This window comes from Pempheris klunzingeri, chromosome 15 (genome assembly GCF_042242105.1).
Source record: "Pempheris klunzingeri isolate RE-2024b chromosome 15, fPemKlu1.hap1, whole genome shotgun sequence".
Taxonomy (NCBI): domain Eukaryota; kingdom Metazoa; phylum Chordata; class Actinopteri; order Acropomatiformes; family Pempheridae; genus Pempheris; species Pempheris klunzingeri.
The window spans coordinates 20,748,835-20,773,513 of NC_092026.1; the positions used below are offsets into that span (position 1 = coordinate 20,748,835).

Genomic DNA, 24,679 nt, shown 5'->3' on the forward strand with positions numbered 1-24,679 from the left:
GAAATTACTGCTTTGAATGGCATGAACAACTGATAAGAGTTGAGCCAGCTAACTCACTAAAATATTTATTTATGCGAGTACAGGGTAGTGCATGTAAAGAGCTGCATACATCAAGTTCAGCACAGCTTGTATACTTAACAATGCAGGTAATATATACACAATATATGTCAGCTTATTATGCGCTGTACTCCAAGCTAGATTGAATGCAGTCTAATACAACAGCCCTGGGATGAATCTCCCCTGATGAAGGTTATAATGTCCAGTTTTTTGATTAAACTGTTTCAGAGACGTCTCATTTAAACATAATTTTGGGGGCTGCAGTATTAAGTGCTGTTGAACTGCATGCCATTAGACTGAGAAGTGCTTTTAATATCTTCTCCGATATAAATGAGCTGGGCAAATTATTACAAACACACACAACCTTTATGAGGGTTGGATTTATTGCAGGGCTGTTATATTAGACTGCATCCGTTTTTTTGAGCCAAGTGTGGCCCAGCCAATAAACTGTTGAGTGCTATCTTGTGAATTGACGGTGATTAATCTGAACCCGGCAATCCACTTGATACACAGTAATCAGACACATCAGCTCTGCGCCAAGTCATGCTTAACTTCGCCATATTAAAATCCAAGACGCGCTCATTAAGCAAGTGTTGATAAACAGCAGATACACATCCATTAGCGGCAGCCGTGGAACAGGAGGTCAGCAGCGTACATTTAACTATGGTGTGGAGAATAGTACAATACAGGAAGATGATAAGTACACTTATGGCTGTGAGACTATTCTAACGTCTTGCCGAGTATAACTTGTGTTGACGATGTGCAACAAAAGCTCTGCATTTCCCATAAAGTGAACAGGAACACAGTGATCTTTACGTCTCTAAAGCCAATATACAATATAAAGCTCTTGTACAGACCCAAGGTCAGTAGGAAACCATCCAAAACAACAGCAACCAATTAAATGCAGCATGTGGTGCTCAAAACAATCAGCAGCATGAAAGCATCACGGTGGACGTGCCAAACAACCAAAAGACAAGAAAAAATCAGAAACTGCTGCAGGATAAGAGCAAAGTTTGCAAAATTACAGAGCAGCAGACTTTAGAGAGCAACAATCCACACAAACAGTGAGTGAACAGAGCAATGACGCAGTAACACTAACCAGAACTTGAGGGAGTGAAGCAGAGATCCCAGGATTTCAGAGGAAAGTTTACCTTCCAGTTCTCCAATGACAAACACGATTACTTCACCAACAAAGTCCTCCTGAAGACACACGTGATGCGTGATGATGAAACCTGGTGATGCAGTTTAGCTTGATTGTAAAATGTTTCAAGAGCATTAGCTTAGTTTGCAAAGTAGAAGGAGCAGGCTTATATAGGCCGGCTCATTGCAGAGGGTGCGCTTGATTTGTGCTCCAGTGAGTCGAGTGTGTGTCACATGCATTGTGCTTAAGCTGTCTGAGCTAGCTTGCATTGCTCGATACATACGTATATATGAAAAAACATCATTTGAAAATATCTGAGAACAGCCAACCTTTAATGACGTAATCACAGTTCATATCATCCTAAAAGGTGAACACTTAAATCACTGAACAGACAAACTGAACATTGGTACACACAAGTTTTAAAACGTACTTTTTAACCACAGCTTGCTCAATAATAAAGATAAAACTGAGCCAGTTTGAAAAATTTAAGAGGTTATATTACACTCTGTCACAGCTTTATGAAAGAGGCAAAAGGGACGACAGTAAATGTATAAAATATGACGCTGGTGAAGGAACTCTGCTCCATCTGTTGGGGGACTGCAGTAAAATTAAAGATCTTTGGTTTGGCGTAACAAAGCGTGCGATGATCCACACACATACTCACGTTCCACCATAATCGTGTGTACTTCAGTAGAGCGTCTTCAGAGAATGAAAACGTCTTCCTCTCTTTATGATCAGTGACAAAGAGAGTAATCTATGAATAAGTGGATTGCTTCAAATGCACCAACTCAGAAGGAATGAGGCGGCAGAGATGATTGAGCTTTTAGACTGAGGCAGAGTACGCCGGAGGAAGAATGCTTAATATCACTATGATTTAAAAAAAGCAAAGCAATGTATAAAAAAATCTGACATCTGTCATCATTTTTTATTTTATTTTGTCTTTTCTGATTTAAAATGATAGTTGCTGTCAGATGAAAGTACAGAGAAAGCTGAAGGATAGTAACGGTGTTTGTAATGGACCTTGTTTGAAGGATGCATCCGCAAATGGTTGGTTTTGATTTGGAAATTCGGTCTGGAGTGGACTCACTGTGTGTTGATCGATTATTGGATCTGTGGATTTTCTGTTAGTCAATAAGATAAAGAAAGAAAATATCTGAGAACAAATGCATTTAGTTCAAGTGAGACTTTGTATTCTTCAAATATATTCTGATGTGAAATGTACAGTTGGGCGTTCAGTTAGTTTATTAAAGGACGACTATCAGCCAAAGAGCCAACTGAAGCAGATTCAGAACAAGACTGTTTTTTCCCCCTTCTAACTAACAGTACAAGTTCATTTGGATCCCCAGACTCACTCAATTATTAAATACGTTTGTTTTTCATCTTTAATGCCTTTATTTATAATTCATCCAAGGATAAATTGCCTTTTTCGCCACAGGTGATGAACAAAATAAAAAATTCAAGTTTTTTTAATCTGATAGGATCAACATCAGAACAGATGGAGAGGCTTTCACAACACACCACATACACCCAGTACGTAATACGATACACACCTTCACAGAAATCACAAATCTTACAATTATTCAGATTTTTTGCTTTATCGGGACCACTTGTCCATCATAATGCAGACCAGTATAAAAACCTTTTAATTAATACTGCTTTTCGTAAACATTATGGTACTATAACACTGGTTTTTGTTCTTTTATGATACTCATCACGTTTTTTGTATTCTGGGCTGCTTTCAAACTAGCAGCCTTGTAGTCACAAAACCTGGATGCCTATATGACTGCATAAACTAGGATGATTTATGTATGTATGTATGTGAGTTATTTCTGTGGACCAAATAGGAATATATTGATGCAGACCCACACTGTACGCCGGGCTGATTGACCCTGAGTGGGGACTGCAGAAAAAAACATGAGCTGCTCCTGAGGAAACCCTCCGTTCCTCCCACTCATCGCTGTATGTTGCCTTCAAGTACCCAGTATGTGCACACATACATGTAGCAGCTTGATAATATTTCACCCAGCGCCTGTGTTAACTAGTTTGTGCTAATTTGACAGAAGTGCAAAAAACAAGTGAATTGATGGATCAGTTCATCAAGAGGAAGTTAATCACCAATAATTTTGATAAATTAACAATCATTTAAGTCATTTATTCAGCAAAAATGTCTGAAAATAACTACTATAAGAGCCAAAATCAGATGTTTATTAACTTTATTTGGTATGTTAAGCACAACTTAACGACAAAAAAATGTCTTACAACTGCATCTGGGCACAAGGTACAAGGTACTTCATAGATAAGAAATATCTTAAGGTTCATTTTCTGTTAATTACCATAAATTCTCTTTCAGCTGATAAACAGTTAACATAAATGAATGCATGCATACCCCTGATGTTTTAGGTTGATTCATATATGAAGCATCATTTGGGGCTTATATGGTAATTAATGCTTGTGCTGTGTGTGTGTGTGTGTGTGTGTGTGTTTGATGTCCAGGACACGCTGCTCGAGCTGCTGTGTGACTCTGTGGCGTCGCGGGCACAGCAGGGGAAAGGCTTGGTGATCAGCGGCTTCCCCAGAGACCTGAGACGGGCAGAGGAGTACGAGGCCAAGGTCAGAGCGGACTGACAGGGCTGATGGTGGACATGTGTGCAGGAACATGAACAAAAGAAGGAAAAATCATCAAGTTTAAGTCACAAAAACTTGAATGAAATGAAGAGAGAAAGCAGTCTGACAAACAGTGAAACATGTTTGACATGCGGTAGCGACATCAGTGTGAACATGTGAATTACATATGACTCATTGCATTAATGCAGGAGGAAAACAGATGGAAATGATGGTAGAAAACGGGGAAGTATGACTAACAGAAATGATGTGTGCAGAATGATAATGATTGGTTATAACAAGAGAAACAATCAGAGGAAAAAAGCTCCCTTTCTACTATTTCACTGCAGAGTGATATTTACAGACACAGCAGCAGTACAGCCACAAACACTACAGTGGAAAGCAAAAAGGACTCTGTGGCCCGAGGATGTTCTTGCTGACTTTCTTTGTCCCGTGCAGATGGGGGAGCCCACCGCTGTGCTCCTGCTGAACTGCTCAGCCGACACCATGTCCAGCCGTCTGCAGTGCCGCAGCAGATCCACCAGCTTCCGTCCGGCCTCGGACAGAGACGGCGTCCTGCACAGGAGGACCGAGAGCTTCTGCAGCGACAGCCAGGCTTTGGCTGCTCATTATGAAGGCAAGAAGCTTCTGCACATGGTAAGCTTGTTGTGTTTTTTTTTGTATAAAGAATCTGTAAACGTTCCTCACGTGTTTAGAAACCAGACAAGGTCTTCTAGGACTAATTCTTGATCTTAAGATTCTAGCAGAACCTTTCTTCTTTAGCGTACATGCAAGATCAGATTATTAAGTATAATACAGGGCAGAAACAGACTTTAAGACACACGGTACAAGAGTTTTGCCACAACCCAGTTAGATCAGGTTTCTTTTCTTTAATTCTACCTGTCTTTATTTAATTTCATGCTTTCCACCAAGTTTAGCTTTCAAGTCAAACAGCTCTCTTCAACAGAAATGATACTTTAGAATATTTTGAAAGTAGCTGCCTTCACCATCGGGTGTGCAGAGGAAGCTGGGATGTGTTTGATGCCTCTAATCATTTCGTTGACGTCTCCACTAACATGGGGGTCAGTAGATAATCACAGAATTTGTTTTGGGGTGAGCTGTCTCTTTAAAACAATGCGTTTGAACCACATCAAGTGTTCTGCCTCTGTGTGTGTGTGTGTGTGTGTGTGTGTGTGTGTGTGTATGAGCGTTTAAATGCCACCACAGTTATTGAGGTCACCAGTGTGCTGTGAGCTTGCAGAGGTGCGCATTAAGACACTGATGGTTTATGAAAGGCCCCGTCTCAGCCAGTTTGTCTCTGTCTGCAGATTGACGCCGAGAGGTCGCCGGATGAAGTGTTTGCCCAGATCTGCCAGGCGATGGAGACCTTCTGATCTCTATAATCTCCTCGGCAACGCCACCCAACCCCAACCCAAACTCTGCTGTCCAGGATTTCCACCTGTGAAGACCCTCTCTCCCTCTCTTTCTTTCTCTCTCTCTCTCTCCTTCTCTCTGCTGTATCACTGCAAGGAGACTCGCCCACACCCACGTACCCTCACCCCTGCACCAGACATATGCTCATTGAACTCCAGTGGTATGCATGTTTTGAAACACTCCCAAGCAATCAGTGGAACCTCTCTCTGCTTTTGACACTGACGAAGCGCCTGGTTGTCACATTCTGCTTCACCTACTTGCATTGTATTTTTCTTTGACCTCAATATATGCTGCCGACTGCCGGACCGAGGCAGATAACCATACCGAGAAAATAGCGTTCCCTGCTGTGACTGAGAGCATGTTTCTAGAGGAGTGTGAATTCTCTCTGGCATCCTCTCCTCGAAGGAGCTGAGGGAGGGTTCCCGCCACGCTAGAGAAGAAGAAATGTCCGTGTGCGCTCATGCTCTCATGCACAGCATCATGTTGTAACAAGCATGCAAGAATTACAATCAAGCTTATCTGCCTTTGGTGCGTTCAATAAAAAGCAGAAAACAAGTAAGAGTATTTAAGAATATTGCATTTGTATGTTTCAAGGCTCATCGTACAGGTGCTTGTTTGAGTTTAACATTCAATAAAGCCAGTGCATTTGCTAAATTGGAGATTTGGAGTGTGTACTTCAGTGTACTGTGTGTGTATGTGTGTATGTAGGGACAGGGAATGGTCACAGCTGATCTCATAGCCCCATCTGCTGGTGAGAAGATCACAACAAAAGGTGGAGAAATAACATGAAGGGTAACCAGGGGGTAAAGAGTTTAGCAGCACGTTTAAAATGCACAAAAACAGAATTTGTGTATCCACCTTTGAGCTGATGCAGCATGTGGATCAGCAGAATGACCTTTAACTGCAGCACTCGATGCGCCTCGGAGTGTTTGAAGTGACCATCAAAAGGTCACACGTTGGGAGCCTAAACGGAAAAGATAAAAGAAATCAGGCTCTCTAGTTCTCCTTTCTTTAGAATTAATTGTATTTCTCCACTAAAGAAAGGTGAACAGTGTGACATTACTCTGAAGTAAAGTGTATTTCACATTTTCTTTTAATATTCAAATTATGGGGAATAATTACTACTATAGAAAGTCTTACTGATGATGATCGTCAGACTGTGAGTAAGACTTTTTTTAGGATTCAAAATTTTATGAAAATACTTGAGACCTGTTTATGACTAACATTAAACCTGCAGCCACTTCACACAGTGAACGCAGCATCAGTCTTAATTATAAACAAAATCAGTCATGACCCAAAGTCATGATTGATTTTCAGATTAGTGTCTTTGTCAACTAAAGGACACAAACATTTGGAGGTTCCAGCCTCTCAAACATGAGGATCTCCTACTTTTGTTTTATCGTGTAAAACTGAGCATCTTTGGATTGTCAGCAAGTTAAAGCATCACATTGAGTTACTCAGTTAATTGTTGCAGCTCTTAAAACAAATTGAGTTTAAAGTGACACTAAATAACAACAACAATAATAATAAAACAGGAACCACAGGTGTAGAAACACTATTTTCACATACTTTTATTTCCACAGTTCTCCTCTAGCATTTTTTTTTTTTACATTATTTTTTTTTTACATAAGAACAGACTGTTATACACAGATATTGAAGCAGGGCAAAGGGGGTGAGGGAAGGAGACGAAAACCATACAAAATGGTGTCTACTCAAGCACAACAAAATCTATGTGTATAAAATTGTGTGGGTTGTTCCACTGTGGAGGCACCAAACTCTACCTCAATTCTTTTTTTTTTTTTTTTAAATAGATTAATAAAAATACAATCTTTTAAATGGACCTTTTAAAGTGGGCTGCAAAATTAAAGAAGATCTAGAGGCATGATGACCGGATCAATAATGTAGGACAATGTAGGTCAATGGCGCCACGCATGAAGGGAGAAGTTGTGGCCCGGTTCAGAGGTGGAGTTCCTCCGCCCCCCGAAAAAAAGAAAAAAAAATTCTCTTTTAAAAATGGCACACAGCAACTAGCGCTGGCTACGTTTCACCATATACTTTAACACTCAACATGGTCAACAACGGCACACATTGGGGAAGGAGAAAAAACAAAAACAAAAACACAAGTCTTGTGTACTTTTCCATACGTTCCCATTCACCTGCAAGTCTGCCTTCAAAAACATTTGCTCTCCATGCTGTAGTGCTTCCTGGTTAGACATGTTTTAGTGGGGAGAGCAAAGGGAGAGGACATACCGATGAAAATGTGTGTGTGTCTTTGTGTGTGTGTGTGTGTGTGTGTGTGTTTGAAAGGTGAGGGGGGGGTAGAGAGCAGCGTTGTGTGACAGTGGTAGGGATGGCTCCATGCTGATACATGGCGCACAATCTGTTTAACACATACAGGTCTGTCTGCAGAACAGAACGCCATGTGGATCAGCAGAACTTCCTACAGTCCGCAGCCGAAAAACACGCCGGCCTCGACGTCAAGTTCCACACCTCCAAACTTCTCTCGCAGCAGCCAAGACTCCCGCCGAGGGAAGCTGTGACTCATAAATACTCAATCTACTGATACCTAGCTAGAACATTTTTCACTCTTGCATAACACGGAGACCACATACACACATACAAACCACCTATGTGTATCTCAGTTGATGACTTCACAGTCCACTATGACCACACATCTCCATCAGGTGGCGCTTCACCAGACTGATCGTCAAGTCTCCAGTTTTTTCGAAGCAGCACAGGGAGGTAACTGGAAGGCGATGAGGGGACGAGGGAAAAGGGACAGCCCTCCTGGAGTCAGAGAGCTCGGGAATGTCGGTGTGCCTTCTGTGGTTTTTTGTTTGTTTGTTTTTTTTAAAAAATAGTGTATTGTTTCAAATCACAGATCCATTGATTAACCTGGCTGAGGTGGAGCGGGGCCCCCTTGTTCCAACATGGCTGCCCTTTGCTCGAGTCAGGGAGGCCAGTTTACCAACAGCCCCCACCAGCAGCACCGTGGTCTGCTCTGAGGCCCCTGGCGGTCTGCCTGCCTGCTGGCCTTCCTGCCTGGCGGCGGGTTAAGCGGTTATCTTGGACTTGGAGGATGGAGCCATGCACAGAGTGGCCTGTGGGATATGTGGAGAGAGCCTGGAGCTAGAGGCGCCTGGGACCCTGTCATCTGTTGGCTGGAAAGTAGTTTGGGTCCAGGTAGTTGTAGCCCGTGCTCTGCGGCAGGCAGTAGTCCCTGTCCAGAAAAGCGTCTGACTGGTGCACCGGTTCCAAGTGGTGGTTAGGCTTGTGGGTCTCAGTCTTGAACAAGCTGGAAGACGAGCAAGAAAAAAGGGAACTGTCAGTGTGAAAGCTGCTGTCTTGGTAGTCTAAAGATCCTGTAGTAAAGTGATCAATGTCAGCTTAACTATTTTACTTAAGCTGAGCTGTGTATTAAAAATCAATACCTGCTGATGTATCATGATTTCTCATCTATACCCCTTAATAGAATATCACAAAGCACATGTTGGATTATTAAAATAACTCAGGATTTTCACTACATCGAAACGCTTAAGATAAGTGAGCAAGACAATGGATATATATCTTGATATGTATTAATAAATCTGACATATGGATTAAAGAATGGATGGATTAGGACTACAGCTAAAATTAACCCGATCATAGGACGTTCCTTTTCTTTTCTACTGTATTCTTGTGCGTTTTGTTCGCCTCAGCCTGCTAATGTAAACCTCTACAGTATGAGTTGCACATACAAGCGAAAATCAGAGTGTGTGAATGTGAAAACTTATTCGGGCATACCAAATAATTTGTGATTGAGTTCGGATGTTGAAGTTGGTATAAAAAGATTTGCTACACCTCGACTCAACAAATCTGCTACACCTCCTCTATAGCCGTCACTAATGAACATTCATTCCAGGAGTAACTTCAACCAAATAACACAATGTTTGATTTTGTTGTATAATGCTCTCTACAAGCTGGTTTCTATACTCAAAGATCATTAGTGAGGGCAGAACCTCCACTCTTCAACATGGCTGTGTATGTCTAATCCAGTAAACTTGATAGCTGACAAAATTTTGATCACCACATCGATGACAATCAACTGCCATAAAGCAGTCAAACCGTTCCACTGAAACATTGCCAGTAGATATTAAAGGGTTAATTACCACAGTATAAATAATGACAAAAAATGACAAAATATCGCGTGGTGGTATAAATATCTTAATTTCTTCCAAACCCAACAACCAGTCCTGTATGTGGCAATTTTAGTCTCATAAACAGAGGTGGAGGATCTTACCAGTCGGAGCAGTTGGAGCAAAAATCGACTGAGTTGTCCTGCGGACAGTCCTGACAGTGCCACCGCACTCCCTGGATGGGCTCCATGCCACAGACGTCACACTGCATAAGACACACACAATCTTTAGAGCCCAGTTTTGTACAGTATAAACCTACTAAATGCTGGTTGTACACGTTTAATAAAATATGAATGTTGTTCAGCGTCTTGACTCTTTGTCACATTAGGACACCTCATGACTTGGTTAGAAGGTAGTATTTCACATAAAGAAATACACATATGTGACATGTCCTCATACATTGAGGGCATGTGTACATGCTGAAGCCTGGCTTTAATGATGTCAGCATGTTATACTGAAGTGTGCTAAGCCTTCACCTTGTAGCCATCGTGCCGCACCCTGGACTTGTCCTCCTGGATCTCCTGGAGCGTCTGTTTTTTCAGCCGCTTCAACTCTAAAAGCTCTTTGTACTCTGGCAAATTTCTCAGCTCTATGGGTATACTCTCCTCATCCTGGGGGAGAGGGAAGACCAACACATAAACACACATTGATAGAAAAGAGACGGGGGGATGCGTGACAGGCATCAGGACAGACAAAACATCTCCAGGACCCCGGGGGTCCAGGCTGTGATTGTATTCTCTGATATGTTTTAGATACTGCAGACAAATTCGCTGCCACTATTGATCAATCCAATTTTAGCTGAACAAGACCAAAGCGTTTTCTTCTGTTTGGGCACTGATATTGCAGTAAGCAGATATCGTCTTTCAGCTGAAAGTACACGAGCGCAACCCTCTGTCTCCTTCACAAAGACACCTAGTGTCTGCCAACTGCAGCCTCCGACTGGAGGTCGGAGTTAGCAGACAAAGATGCAAAGTGCAACAATTTGTTCTCGACAAAACTCTCAGACGTGCTTCCAGGTCTTGACAGAAAATGGCTTCGTGAGAATCCTGCTAAGCTGCTGACGCATTTGCTTTCAGCAGACTTTCATTCCTTCCTGCAAACACGGCTAAAGTAAGGGACAACTTGGTGGAGTGAGAAATTACTGCGGCCCATGCTGGCAGCACCTTTGTGACTTTACTTTATACCGGTGGTGTCAGAGATTTTGTTAACGCGCTTGGTGGAGCCGGCAGCCTGTGTTCTCAGCAGGGCACTGTGACCTGGTTTTACTTAAAGGTTACTGCCATCAAAGAGAGAGAACGAAAATGTCAGCGCTTGGGTAACGGCCAGCATCAGGAGTTGCTCAGTTCAAATGGCAATAGAGGTAAGGCTGGCCGGACCCCTGCTCTGATTTAGACGTTTTCAACAGTATACGCTGCCCTGATTAAAGTGGGGGAAAAGGGTACAGACATGCATGATCAAGGACCAAATGCCTCATTGCGTCCAAAAGGTGTTAAAGTGGAGTTAAAAGGCGGAGGGAAAGTCTCATCTAAGAGCTGCTGTAAGTGAAGTCAGGGAGCACAGTTGCTTACTTCAATTATTCCTTTAAAATTGATTTAAATAGACTAGCCAGCTATAAAACGAGCTCCCCGGGGCACATAACATGCAGCTTTCCCCTGTCTTAATCTGACAGGTCACTGATCACCTGAGAAAAAGACTGCGGACAGTGAGAGAGACAAGAGGGAATGTGAGGTTGTGATTAGCTAAATTAAGCAGCTAAGCACCACAGCTTGGTGTGTGAAGAGTGACGTGAAAAGTCGTGGGAAAAGGAGCGGTTACAAGTTAATCTCCAAGGACAAATACATCAGAGTTGAATGTGTGCAAATTAAAAGCAGCGTGACTTCCAGCTATTAGTGATCTGTGACGTGACAGAGGACTGACCGAGTCGTCAGCAGAGGGGTCCTGCACGCTGCTGTAATACGGCGAGCGCTCATCATCTTCGTCCATGTAGACCGGAGGCTCATAGGAGGTCAGGAAAGTAGACGGCCGATACAGGTGCTTGTTAAGGTGGTGCTGCCTCTTGCTGGATGCCTGAGGAACAAACAGGTACAGAAACAAACATGGGCAGTTTTAAACAAGGAGAATATAAATACATATATAAAAAAATACAGACACTGCAAAACATGTTTATTGGTCAACATTAACAATTCTTTTATAACCAAATTTAAGAAGTGTGTTTGTTAAAAAAGTTGAGCTCTACCCAGTATCATCACAGTTCATTCCTTTACTTCAAAACACCTAACACTGATGAAGCAAAGCATTATTTCTAGATGACATTAGTGGCTCAGTAATGTTAAGGGATTTAGTAAATACCTTTTTAGTGTACATGCACAGGTTGGGTGTTCTTCCAGGCACGGGGATACCAGCTTTTGTCAGTTTGATGAAGTACTTTTGAACCCTACTGGCAACCTGGTATGTTTTAACAGGAAAATGGCTGCGTTAATGATTTCCAACTGAGAACCAGCTGCTCAAAGTAATTGAGGTCACGAAAAATGTATGATCCAGGTACTCGCAGGGGGTGCAGTTATCACACAAGTGGGTTTTTGCCTTTTAGCACTTTAACATTCTCCATGTTTATATAGCAAATATACAAATAGACACAGATTCATCATCAGGACATGCTAATGAAAACCAAAGTAGGAAGCAATGCGACTGTAATTTGTTGTTGTGTCTTTATCATTTTATCATATCAAATGTGCAAGTAAACCAAATATTCTGAACTAAGCAGGTAATAATCACAAGCATGTGTTTCCTCAGTTAATGCTGAATCTCTTTGTCACCTGTTTTGCAGTTCGATTGCCAAGCTCATCAGCAATCTTCTGCCATCTTCTGGACTCGACTTCCTCAGGAGGGAATTTAACAAGAAGCTGCTCCAGTTTTTTCTTTTCAAAAAGACAAAAAAACAGCATGTGAAAACCATGGGGACATATTTTACTTTACTGCATAAATGATGATATGCAGAATTAGTTTGTATCTAATATGCTTTTATCACAAACCAGGTAAACATCATTCAAAAACAGCCTATGAAACAGATTACAGACAAATTATTACATGTTTGGATTGCTTATTAAAAAGAACATAAATTTAAATCATTCATTTCACAAATTCATTGCAGTTTTCTAGACCAGAAAGCTGAATGTTTCAGATACACTGAAATAATGATACTCTTTCAATCAAAGTGAGAAAACCAATTATTTCTGGAACATAAAATTGTTTCCACAGATTCATTTGATAAATGCTGTTAGTCTGATAAACTGTAGTGCATCTTACCTGTTCCTCCACAGTCCACAGCTGGTTAAATGTGTCAGGCTTGTTTGGGTGACAAATCCTCCCCCTGATCATCTGTCAAGAAAACACAAGTGACAGGCACATTTAAAAACAAGCACAATACAAAAATAATGGGCACTGCACCATCTGAAGAGATCTGTGCATATGAACTGTTTGGCACACTGAATCTGTCAGTTTGACAGACAAGACTCGAGATGTGTTATTGGGTAGATGCAGAAAAACACGCTCTTTTGACTGACAAACAAAATCCTGTTAGGATTCAGAGAGTGTAATCCGGGAGGATGCAAATGTGCTTGCAAATATAAACAAAGAGAGCAACAGGAATAATCAAGGTGTTGCTTGCTAAATTCTTAGCGCTGTCTAATCCCAACAATCAATTAAACCTTACTGCCTGTGCAATGGAGGAAAAACACAGACACACGACTGAGGCCGACAATGAGATGTTATCAGAGGTGTGGGAGAGGTGGGCCATGTTTCCATAGATACCATCTTTTTTGCTCACATGTGCTGAATGCTTAACTCTGCCGAGCAGTAAGAATGGGGGGAGATGAGGCTGGAGGAAGCCAGGCAGTGTAAAATGGTAATAACCTGATAATTTGTAGGCCAACCTGCAGGAGATCGGTGACTCACCAGCTACAGTTAGGAGTGGATGTAGCTGCTCCTGCACTAATGATATACTGAGAGACAATGACAGCTGTGATGACAGCAGTAGAGTGTGTGTGTGTGTGTGTGTGTGTGTGTGTTGTACAGATTATTTTAGTAAGGAAGCAGAGGCATACCTGCGCTTGCCTGCCGTTGTCTGGAGCGTCACTAGTGGGCAGAGAGGAGTACATGGTGGAGGATTCACCTTCCTTCTTGGGCTCCACAGGACTTTTTGGTCGAGCAGGCAAACCTGAAGGAAACAAATGACCAGAATTAGTATTTGTAAAGTGAACTGAATCTCTCTGGAGTTTATTTTGATGAAAATATTTGTATATACGTGCCTTGGTCGAAGATCAGCTTTAGCCGCCTGGTTTTGCGCTTCTTGTCGCAGAACTCTCTCTCAAAGTCCCCGAGTCCTGAGGTGTACTGCTCCCATGCAATGTCCGGAAGCTGGACGACTCGCTGAGGACACGGCAAGCCTAAATTCACCTGAGGGTCACAACAATAACACTCAATAAACAAATGACCTCATCACAGGCACTGAGAGACACACTTTTATTTACATTATTGACATTTTCTGCATTTGTTGGTTATGCTCATATTTTGATAACTTTGTAATCTGTACTTTTATAACCCTGCTTTTGAGTCGAGTTATTGTATAAAGACAACATGAATAGGATTTGTTGGTTGCGATTTGTAAATACAACATTAAACGTTGGCCCCTCCTCTCCAGCCAGGCGCTGTGTCCCGTCCTCACACTCTGTGTGTTCTTACTGGCTGGGGGCTACACGCCCACTACCCAAAGGTTGATGCCAAGAAACATCAGGAACATACCAAAATAAGAATATACAGGGAGAGAACAGCAGAGCCTCTGCAGATACAGGCACTGCCACACACTTCTAGTGGGCCATAAGTAATGATTGAGAGGGATTATTTTTGTTGGGATTGTTTCATGAAAATCCTACTCATTCTGCCTTTAACAAGAGTCATGTTAGCAGATGTTTTAGATCCCTAAAGAGATGGGATCTCAAATAGAAAAGGCAGACAGTGTGCACATCCTGGCCCAGTTGTGAACAAGACTGAAATCATGAAGCGGTGAAGGTGTGGTAGTCTGCACACTGAGTTTTACAGGCTCCAAAATATTTATTGAAGCAACATTTCAACCAGCAATATATTCCTCAGGCAAAAACCGAGAACAAGGTCTTACATGCCACGTCTCAGAGAGGGGTTATTGATGCAGAGTAAATGACTACATATAAACATCATAGTTAAAGGTAGTGTTGTACGAGACTACATTATAATGAGGTGTTTCTAATTTTTTGTCTTTCCATTTACATACATTAGGGAGGCGGGATATTAGAAAAACCTCAATATAATTAGTTTTTTTGTGTGTGTGGAAGAGTAGCTGCTACCCAAGTGATTGCTAATGGAGTCCAGTACAACACCATCATTAACCATGACTTCAATGCTAAAACATAACACTGAAAGTATCAACAAAAACATTGGACATTACAAAAGTAGAGTTTATGGCAGAACAGCTGTATTGAGCTGCACTAGAACTGAACAGGTGTACCTAATAAAGTGGACAGTGAGTGTAGTTAAACCACAAGGACGCAGGTCTGTGTGTTTGTTACCCGTTTCTGTAGCTGCTCCACAAAGCTGATGGGATCAGCGAGTGCCTCTCTCTGGTGACGCGCCAACGCCTCCAGGTCCAGGATGGCCTGCGTACGCTGGGCCTCGAGAACACCGATGGTCTGCAGCAGCCTCTGATAACTGACATAGAGGGAAGCGAGGTCAAACAACAGTGGAAGGAAGGGACTGCTTACATTATTTAACCTGGCACGTGCAATGCTGCAGTGCATCAAACTTTTAGACCCCAGACCATGAATAATTCAGCCACAGTACTGAGAACTTGAACACCTGCACAAGACATGAACCATTTTCCAATCATTTCCACCTATTTTGCAAATAATGTGTTTACATTTTGACAGTGGCAGCAAATTATGAATCTCAAACCAGCTGTTTTGGCACACACCTACCACCTTTTCTATTGTAGCCTGTTAAGGACTGCAGGTGTTAAATAAACGTTTCAATGGAAAGAGTAAATACACTTTAACCTATAACACTTCTGATCTGCAACTGTGCAGATAACTAAGATTTCATAGCAATATCGAAATGCATGACAAACAGGGTTTTGCAATGCTAGAGAAGCCTTCTGTGCTGGAGAAGTCTGACCTTTCCACTCACACCCTCTGGGGCAACAGGAGAACTGCAAACTGAGCTGTCAGTGACTGAGTGAGGTACCGACTTGCGGTGTGAGCAGAGCTGGAGGAATCGACACAAATGTGACAGCACCCTACATGGCTAGAACCTAATGCAGGTGCTCAGTGAAGCAGAGTGGATCAATCTCCCCTAACAGGACATGAATGAAAATCAATGCACAGGACACAGTTTATTCAGCAGCTTTCCAGGTGGTTTAAAAATCCAACAAGCAAAACGTCCAAACGAGTCAACTATGTTTAACCTCATATCCCTTCATTAGTTACACACACCATCCTCTTAAATGTACTCTGCTAACCTTGGACAGCATCAGTGAGTCAGTGTCAAGTAATCTTTGAATAGTTCACAGTGACTATCGAATAGTATTTTGGCTTGAAATGCACATCCCTAGCAACAAGACATACTACTGCACATTTCCTGCCCTACAGAGTGAACCTGATTCAAATGCAAGATCTCTGCAAAAGAAAGCAGCATGCACGCCGACTTCCTCAGATGAGCAGATGATCTGTGCATTAATCCGTTTTAGGGAAATGAGGAGGACTTGGCTCGGCTTCTCAGTACTCTGGACTCCCTCCAGGTGTCCAGGGACATGCCTGGTGTTCCATTGCCACCTACAGGGCCCCGAGGGCCACTGACGAACACTGGTGCCAAACAAGGAGCTGGCCAGGACAGTAGTGTTGCTATGTTAATACCTGACATTCAAGGATGAGGTTTGCTGTTTCAAATATTTACATGATGTGAGTAGAGTAAAGCTGCAAAGCTGCAAATGCAAGATGTTCAGTTTACACATCATTGCTCATGTCAGAGTCAATTCTCCGCATTTAGCAACCCTGAAACGCCTAGTCATGCTCCCCTAAAAATGACTCCTCACTGCATTGATCTGAGCCTTCAAAAAATCTCCTTACTCAGCACAACCTAAAACTTTGGCATGTCACAGAAACTTGATCGGATTACCTTGCAATACGAGAGCAGTGAAACCTAAAGCCAGTCTCCAAATTTGAAACATTCACCACACTGATGTCAAAAGACAAAAGGGACCTCAACTGATGAACTGATGATGTCTCTGAGCCCCCACAGCCCTCTGCCCTGCCTCCTATGAAGATGCATCATGAATCAGCTGACCTGCCACAGTGCAGTTAGCGGTGCCTGACTGAGCGCAGCGAGGGACCTGTCCAGCAAAATAAACATCCCATCTCGCATGACAACTGACAGCAACGCTGGGAACAAAGCCCAGCACTGAAAATCATTTTCCTCCAAAACAACTCATCTTACTGAGAAAAAACAGAACAGCGGAGTAATTTTAACATCCAATCTCTGAGGGTTTTGGAAATCTGACAATTGGCAGCTAATTCACACAGTCACAGCAGACACACCAGATTGAAGGTGGAAATTAAATGCTGAAACATTACAACCTGAACAATAACACAGGACCTATAGTTAGCTGTTCACTGATACTCCCATAATAACTAAGGAACGATTCCAGAAATAACTGCGATAATTAAACATTCTGTCGATGCATTGGCGGTGTAAAAACCCAGATAGACCTAGATACAACCCACATATGCCAAATTGGTGTTTCTTTTCAGTCGTTTTTGCAACTAAAGGATCAGAGTTTCTGTTGGCCAAAAAGGCTAATAGTTGTTTTTTATAACATTCATTAAAATTACTATAAAATAAACTCAAATGCATGAGCCCTAAATATAAGAAGTACATTTTCCTTCAACACTGTCAACAATCACAGGGCTGAAGGACAAATCTTGGGGGTTGTGAGACAATTCACTGGACAAGAAAGAAGAAAAATATTGTTCTGCCACTCAAATTTAGATTTTTTTTCTTCCAACTTTTATCTAATCTTTCCTCATTTCTTATGGATACTGAAGAAATTTGACTTCATCAGGCAAAACCAAGACTGAACAGAAAAATACTTGGCTTTATAATGTTTAGCTCGTTCAAAACATCAGAATATTCTCAGCATAAATCCTCATCAACTCAAGTGCACATCTTCAAAACCAAAGACCAGAAGTAACGCAATGATCACAGAGTAGAGTGATCAACATGTGTGAGAGCTACATTAGCAAAAGATGAGGAGAGAGAAGAATCCCTAGGGAGCTCCCACATACTCTTTGTTGTGTTTAAGAGCCAGGTGGTCCGACTCAAAGTAATACACGTCTGGCTCCTCCTCTTCCTCCTCCTCCTCTGCAGCCTGGCTTCGTGTCAGCTCCTTGCTTCCCTCTGCCTCTTTGCTCTCCACAGGCACAACATCCTCACAAGCTGCCCTGTCTCCAGGATCCATGGAGACCGGCTCCTCGCTGGAGGGGCCAACAGAGTCTGAGGGAGCAGGTTCCTCCACCACAGGGAGGTCCTCCTCCATCCCAACCACCACCTCCCCCTCTTCCCTCAAGGGACCATTGTCTCTGGGAGGAGAGGTGAGCTTGGAGGAGGCCTTGCCACCAGTGGCGGCCCTCCTTGGTGAAGTCCGCAGGGTGTATCTGTGTTCGTAGAGCTCTGTGAAAGAAGGGGACGTGCTGGATATTGAGGGGTTGCACCCTGGCTCTGTGGGGGAGGGGGTTGTTGCTAGTGGGGGTGTAGTTTCTCCTGAGTTGCTGTTGTTGTTGTTGATTGGACTACTGTTCATGTTGGTGGTAGTGGAGGAGGTGGAGGCTGCAGCTTCCTGCACTGGTGTTGGCGGCCGGCCGTTGATATCGTTCTCACCCTCCGTCACCTGCTCCTCGTGAGCAAGACACAGCGGGTCGCCCACCACGTCAACCTCCACCTCCTCCACCTCCTGCTCCTTGGCCACTATCAACTCAGGAACAGGATCCTCTGGAAAAGCCTCAAATGTCGGCGCAGGTGAGGCTGGCAAGTCCCCTGAACCAGAGACCTCCATCTGCACGGGGACAGAGTTTCTACAAGGCACAGCGGGGTCAGGTGATGAGGGAGCCCCCGCCTGACTGCCATTGAGCAGCGACGGGCAGTTGGTGGCAGAGGTGGGGTTTGCACAAGGCTCTTCAGTGAGTGCGCTAGGTTCCTCTGCTTTATTCTCTATGAGTCCATTAGAGGCCTTGTGAGCATTCGGGGGCTGAGCTGCCCCATCACACTCCACATGACCATCCTCTGCCTTCCCCCCTGTCAGCTCACCCTCCTCTTTATTGAGGACAGGTGAGGCAGGAGCTGTGTTAGCAGAGTTTTGGCTGGGAAATTCTTCACAACTGTTGTCCTTGGTAGGCTCTGGGGCAGAGACTGGACTTTCAGATTTCAGAGGCTCAGGGTCCTCCTCGTGTCCCTGAGACTCTCCAGAGCGGGAGCAACGCTTGGCCCTTTTGATTTGAGGACAGGCATCCCGCGCCCCCTTCCCCCTATCACAGTTCTCTGACTTCTCAGGAATAATGTCTTTTTCTAAACAGGACACACCCCGCTTCCTGGAGCTGGTCCATTGCTCCGCCTCAGCTGGAGAAGCATTTGAGTCAGTTACCTTTCTCTGCAATGAGGCCTGCTGCTGGCCTTCCTGCTGAGTGCCCTGCTTTGCGTCGTGCTTTGCATCTTGTTTAGAGTCCTGCTTTGACTCCTGCTTAAGGTCTTGTTTGGCATCCTTCTTCGTTTCCTGCTTGGCGTCCTGTTTCGACTCCTGCTTGGCGTCCTGCTTCGACTCCTGCTTGGCGTCCTGCTTCGACTCCTGCTTGGCGTCCTGCTTCTTTTTGGGCGACCGAGCCCTTGGTAACGGAGACACTGAGGTCTCCTCCGGCTGGGCGATGCTGCGGTTCCTGAGGGTTCGACCACAAAAGTTCTCATCCAATCCATTGAGCCCCACTGACGACCTTGTGACGCGCGAGGAACGGGACGCGGCCATACTACGGCGGGAGCCTACTGTCTCCTCATCCTGGTGCTCTCTCCTCTGCAGCAGAATGTGGACACCTGTGAAACACAGACAGATACACTTCATTAAGTCAAAATGATCACGGAAAACTGCACACCTTTACAGCTCAATGCTTACACCATAGCACTACCTTAGCAACGGCAATAGGTTTGATTGGTCAGCCAAGCTAAAAATGAATGCACGAACGGTACCCTGGGGTATTTCAAACAAAAGCGTTTACCGAAAGGCCTTTGTTAAATGCGGCTCGGGTCATTTCTCAGCTCACACCAGCGGGATATTGATTTCTCCTGTCATTGTAGCTAAGCAACACCTTCTGTCCACAGGCAAAACTAGATGTCTTATCCCAGGTCTCTGCAATTTACAGACCTTTCAACTACATTTAAAAAGGTGGGGGATCTTGTAGTGGCAGAGGATAAAACAGGAAACAGTAAGGTCAGAGGTACCATCAAGCCTAAATGACCAATTACACAGTCTTCTTCGACACTTCAGAGATGTCACAGCTTCGAGGGCTCATCTGTATGTGCTTGGTAGCTCAAGAGATAAGGTGACTACAGCGCAGCAAGCATTTAAAGTGATGAAAAGCCCCCAAGGCAGTCAAGCAGATGATTTGAAAAAGGTAAACTACGTGCATTAAATTAAAAAATAAAAAAACCAAATAAAAAAGCGATCACACAGAATGTGTATGTTTCAGCGAGGGCATATTTACTTCTTCCCTACAGGGATTACTGCTTATTCTGTCACACAAAGAATAAATGTGGTTTACTGGTTGAACGATTTCTGACATAGAAGCTACACTGTAATTCTCACAGCCAATTCAGCAGAGATAACACTACAGACATAGGTTTGTCATCACAAACTGTTGGCCGTTTATCTCTTTGTAACAGGTGAGCCAGAGGACCAACAGGCTGCAATCCGTCCACAACTTATCTGAAACTACAAAAATTGAAATGCTCCGACAACAAGAATCCTCCACAAGGCTTACAGGTTTAAAGTGTGGACAACCATAGAGGCTTAGGACATGACAATTCCCTTCCTGACGCAATTTATGGCACAACAAAGCCTTCCCAAATTCGCTCTGTCTGTCGCCTGAGGTATCCCGCAGATGCAGTACATTACTGTGCATCAGAACAGACATACTGGCTTACACTGTGAATTGGAAAATTAAGACAATACAAATGCTTCCGAGCACTGAAGAGAAGTCCAACTTGGATATCTTAATCTATAGTAAATAATCCATTTCACAGATGACAACATTCAATGTAATCTTGGTTGGATAATCCATCACAGTTTCACTGTTACACCTTTACCTAACTCACATTTATCTCACTCACATTAAAGCTGTTATTGAAGCAAACTTGAACAACAGTGCTGGGTTACTCATGAACATATAGTTTTATAACTTAACATACATAACAGTATTTTTGATGTGGAGTGAGGCTGATACAAATTGCAACCATGGCTGGCAGTCACAGAAGATTAAAAACACAACAGCAGAGTATAATCTCAAATAATAGAGATTACATTAAGGTTGCTTTGGAAACTTGTCAACATGAAAAACAACGAACAAACAGAGTCGCTCTACTTACCAGACTCCACAATCAAACAACTAATTTTAGTGGGCAAGTCTGTGCCTGTAAACCTAATCATCTATAAGTCTTAATGTGAATATACTGCAATAAACATGCAGTTGAATGAAGTAGGGGGAAATTTTAAGATTACATAGGGAGGATAATAAAATCCTGCTCTGGTTAGAACACACGCATTCATTCATTCCATTCTCTAATTCCCATGAAAAAAAACACACACACACACGCTTGACCACTCTAGATTATAGCTCCAAATAATAAATCTAACAACAGAGGACAACAAAAATGAGACATGGTAAAGGTTATATTAAAGTGACATTCAGGGGGAGATGATCTCACTTGGTGTCCTTAAGCAAAGGATGAGACGTACTGTAGTCACAGTCTCTCATTGTAGAGGAGAGAAATCATTGCATCAATTAGCATTGTGGACATGGTTCCCATTAACATTAACTCCAAGGACATCAATCTGTGGGTCGACCTCTGTCATAACTGATTTAAAGGTCCTGTTGCCTTTCTTAGGACGATTCCTCCCTTTTACTGCACTGTGCTAACACAGCGACATCAAAGCCCGTGGCTACAAATACATTGTGATCGTATACCTTCAGGGATCTACCATACTAGTCACCTGGAACAAGCACTACCACATGCACATATTACTCACACTCCGCTAAAGACTCCAGCTGAGAAAGCTAATGTGATTTGTCCATGCATAAAATAAGAGAAAGGAAAGAAACACAGAAAGGCGGGGAGCAGGGGCAAAGTTATTCAGACTGAGCACTCACCCTTAGACTCAAATCGACAAAACTAATTAAGCCTGCTCATCTGACCTGCTCTCAAAAAGTAGAAAACTAATCACTGCTTCAAAATGATCAGTTTAGCTGAATAACCATCTGAAGAAGTCCATGTCCTCATAATTAACTCATAATAAATTGATAAATGTCAAATGCTGCAATGGAAGTATCAGAATAAAAGAAACAATATAAGGTAAATTGGGGTTACTCTATCTAAGCTTAGCCTCAAAGTAATGTAAAATACGGCTGACAGAGGTGCAATGACTAGAATGTTGTAAAATAAGAGTTCAAGCAATTAGACTGTATATTGGATAGCTTATTTTTTTTTCCAGTCCTCACTGTTACCAAGTAAATACTCAAGCCCTTTCCTTTTTAGAGCCAATCATTAACAAACTCCTTAAACGAAAGGAGTGTCCTATGCTGTGGAGTGTGTAGTGAATAAGCATCAAACCATAAGTCACAACATAGGTTCCTCCAAACTATACAGACTACGAACAATAAGAGAGTAATATTTTAGATCAGAGGTTCCCAAAAAGAACATTGTGGGGGGTGAAAACAGTAATAAAGAGTAGAAAATAAAGAAATACAATTCTGTTACACAAATTAAGGTTTATTTTTTTCTCACTTGAAATCAATTTTTGTCCTTTCTTGTGAAATGCTAGATATTTTCAACTCGAGACACCTAAAAGTGCTTCAAATTATCTTATAAATTCTCAATTTTCACTGGATAAATCTGTCTTTGGTGGTGCTGCTTATAACATAAAGTTGGACCACAACACTTAATCTGAGCTCTCTCACTCTCATGTTGGTGTTTTTATGACAGTAGGCAGAGCTCAGTTATTGATCCAAAGAGACATTACATACTTTTTTCAGTATCCTCAGTGTCACATACAAACATTTAGCTGTGATAACTTCTATTGATTCAAATACGAGCAAGGTTAAGATAAGCCCGCCTTTTCAAGGAACATCTCAGCAAAGCAGATCCCGTTATGCCCCACATGGTGTGGTTGCGGTCACTTGGTATAGTTTAAGCAACTTCATTACAGTCCTGATACATTATACTGACATGTAGAGCCACTGATAGTGTCAAAGTTGGAAAATAGCAGTTTATGCACACAGACAACAGTTTAACCATACATATGTGAAAGTGTCAATGCCAGAATATGTTATTAATCAGTGCAGACACTTTAGACACGACCCATGTGTGACTGCACTTCTCAGTCAAACTACTTCCTGTTCTTCACTAAAGCGCATGTTTGGTTGTTAAGTTATGTTAACACGTGCTGATTACATTACTATAATCATGACAGATTAGGAGTTACAGATGGGTCACTTGCCACAACATGCGAAACGTCGGTTTCACTGATTTTTAAGGCTGTAAACTCCAGCTGCACATAAATAAACACAAGCTTTACCAGCTAAGTGTGCAGGCTATTGTTGGTAAAGCAGCTATGCTACCGTTTGCAACTGAGTTTAGGGACAAACATTTGTTTTATGACAATCAAACAAGCTTGGTGTTGTTTTGCGTCGTGTTTGATTGATCATCTCTGTTGCTGACCTGTAGTTCAACACATCCACGGGGCCTACTGGCAACAAAAAATCCACGGAGTGGTGTTGGTATACATACCGATGAGAATCGCTCAAATCCCAACATCCCAGCTAATCAGCAGCCGCGACCTCAGTGTGGACAAAGTTGGAGGCTGCAGGATGCTGCTGAATTAGAGGACTAGACACCGCTGCAGCTGCACGTGTAGCCGGTTAAGTTAACACTAGTTTGCAGCAGGCGAACTCAGAAGTTCAGGATTAAAAGTCCAGACACACGTATAGGAAAAACAACCCATGGTTCATGGAGCTGGAGAGAGCAAGCTAAACGTTAGCATGGACCAACTTCCAAGCAGACGTTACTTGACCTAGCTTGCTGTTTAGCGGGCTAACCTTAGCAAACTAACTTACCGTTAGCTCTCAGGGCTAAATATAAAACATTAACGCTTAAGGCACCAAACAGACTGTTGCACCCGTGAAATCCACATATTAGCTTTAACACTTCCTATGACACTAAACGAACAAGTACACTACAATCTCGCCTATCCACTTTTCTTTTTTCCCCCTCTGGTGAACGACTAGTTAGCTAAGTTGGCTAACGTTACCTTCGCTAGTTCTTCTCGGCTAGTTTTAACTGCATCGAGCAGAAAAAAGAATCGTGGCGATTTCAGATGTAGCCGCTCTAGTTACGTTAGCTTACTGACATCGGATACATGCTAGCTGAACTAGCACGACAACTGATACATACACCAAGTCCACCGACAATACAAATAAAGATGAAGAGAAGATGTACTAACATTATCTTTCGCCGAGGTTTACATTTCAGCTGCTCCGCACAGACAGAACCAGCATGGTTAGCAACCAAACTATACAACGGTAGTTGGTAACCAGTTAGCAGCTACAGCTAGCCGCAGCAGCCTAATATTAGCTAGCCGAGCTAACTAGCTGATTGTTCCGCGCATAACTTTGCCGATGTATTTGTGTACTTCCAACAATGCCGCTCACAGACATTTTTGGTGCGCTACTAAATTCAGGTTCTGTCATTTTCTGTACTACAAGCCCCGAGCTGGAGGTACACTTCTAAATAGCGTTTGTAGCTCAAGAATTACACATACCTCACTTCCGTAAATTTGCTGCACGCTCGGCCGCAGCCATGTTTTCAATCCAGTCAACTAGTCGGGGTGTGTGAGCCGATTCAACCGCGCTCGTCAAAATGCAACACTGTACTGTAC

The 24,679-nt window shown here is 42.8% G+C and overlaps 2 protein-coding genes across 4 annotated transcripts in view; one reads left to right on the top strand and one right to left on the bottom strand.

Moving 5' to 3' along the window:
* The window catches only part of ak5 (adenylate kinase 5), a 70,901-nt gene extending 65,009 nt beyond the window's left edge, over window positions 1-5,892 (top strand). The window contains exons 12-14 of the mRNA XM_070844721.1: window positions 3,692-3,808; window positions 4,259-4,456; window positions 5,128-5,892. Of these exons, the coding sequence (XP_070700822.1) occupies window positions 3,692-3,808; window positions 4,259-4,456; window positions 5,128-5,193 (381 nt within the window). The 3' untranslated portion in view covers window positions 5,194-5,892. The remainder of the gene's footprint in view (window positions 1-3,691; window positions 3,809-4,258; window positions 4,457-5,127) is intronic.
* An 888-nt stretch (window positions 5,893-6,780) lies between these two features.
* zzz3 (zinc finger, ZZ-type containing 3) lies at window positions 6,781-24,615 on the bottom strand. Of its 3 annotated transcripts, none has more exons than XM_070845309.1 (12): window positions 24,563-24,615; window positions 17,775-19,566; window positions 15,009-15,147; window positions 13,716-13,863; window positions 13,512-13,624; window positions 12,715-12,786; window positions 12,225-12,326; window positions 11,758-11,853; window positions 11,326-11,475; window positions 9,885-10,019; window positions 9,513-9,613; window positions 6,781-8,528 (listed from the first exon to the last, which is right to left on the bottom strand). In XM_070845309.1, the coding sequence occupies exons 2-12, from the start codon at window positions 19,499-19,501 to the stop codon at window positions 8,384-8,386; spliced, it is 2,928 nt and encodes a 975-aa protein (XP_070701410.1). In that variant the 5' UTR covers window positions 19,502-19,566; window positions 24,563-24,615; the 3' UTR covers window positions 6,781-8,383. The 3 variants fall into 3 exon arrangements, with proteins under 3 accessions (XP_070701410.1, XP_070701411.1, XP_070701412.1); XM_070845310.1 differs by lacking the exon at window positions 24,563-24,615 and adding an exon at window positions 24,245-24,288; XM_070845311.1 differs by lacking the exon at window positions 24,563-24,615 and adding an exon at window positions 23,533-23,564.
* Between the last annotated feature and the right edge of the window lie 64 nt (window positions 24,616-24,679).

Coding starts and splice junctions, on each gene's coding strand:
- zzz3 (XM_070845309.1), bottom strand. CDS start 19,501: ATGGCCGCGTCCCGTTCCTCGCGCGTCACAAGGTCGTCAGTGGGGCTC. Junction 11,476..11,757: donor TGTGCATGTACACTAAAAAG/GTATTTACTAAA, acceptor TTTGTTCCTCAG/GCATCCAGCAAGAGGCAGCA. Junction 8,529..9,512: donor TGCTCCAACTGCTCCGACTG/GTAAGATCCTCC, acceptor CTCGTCTTCCAG/CTTGTTCAAGACTGAGACCC.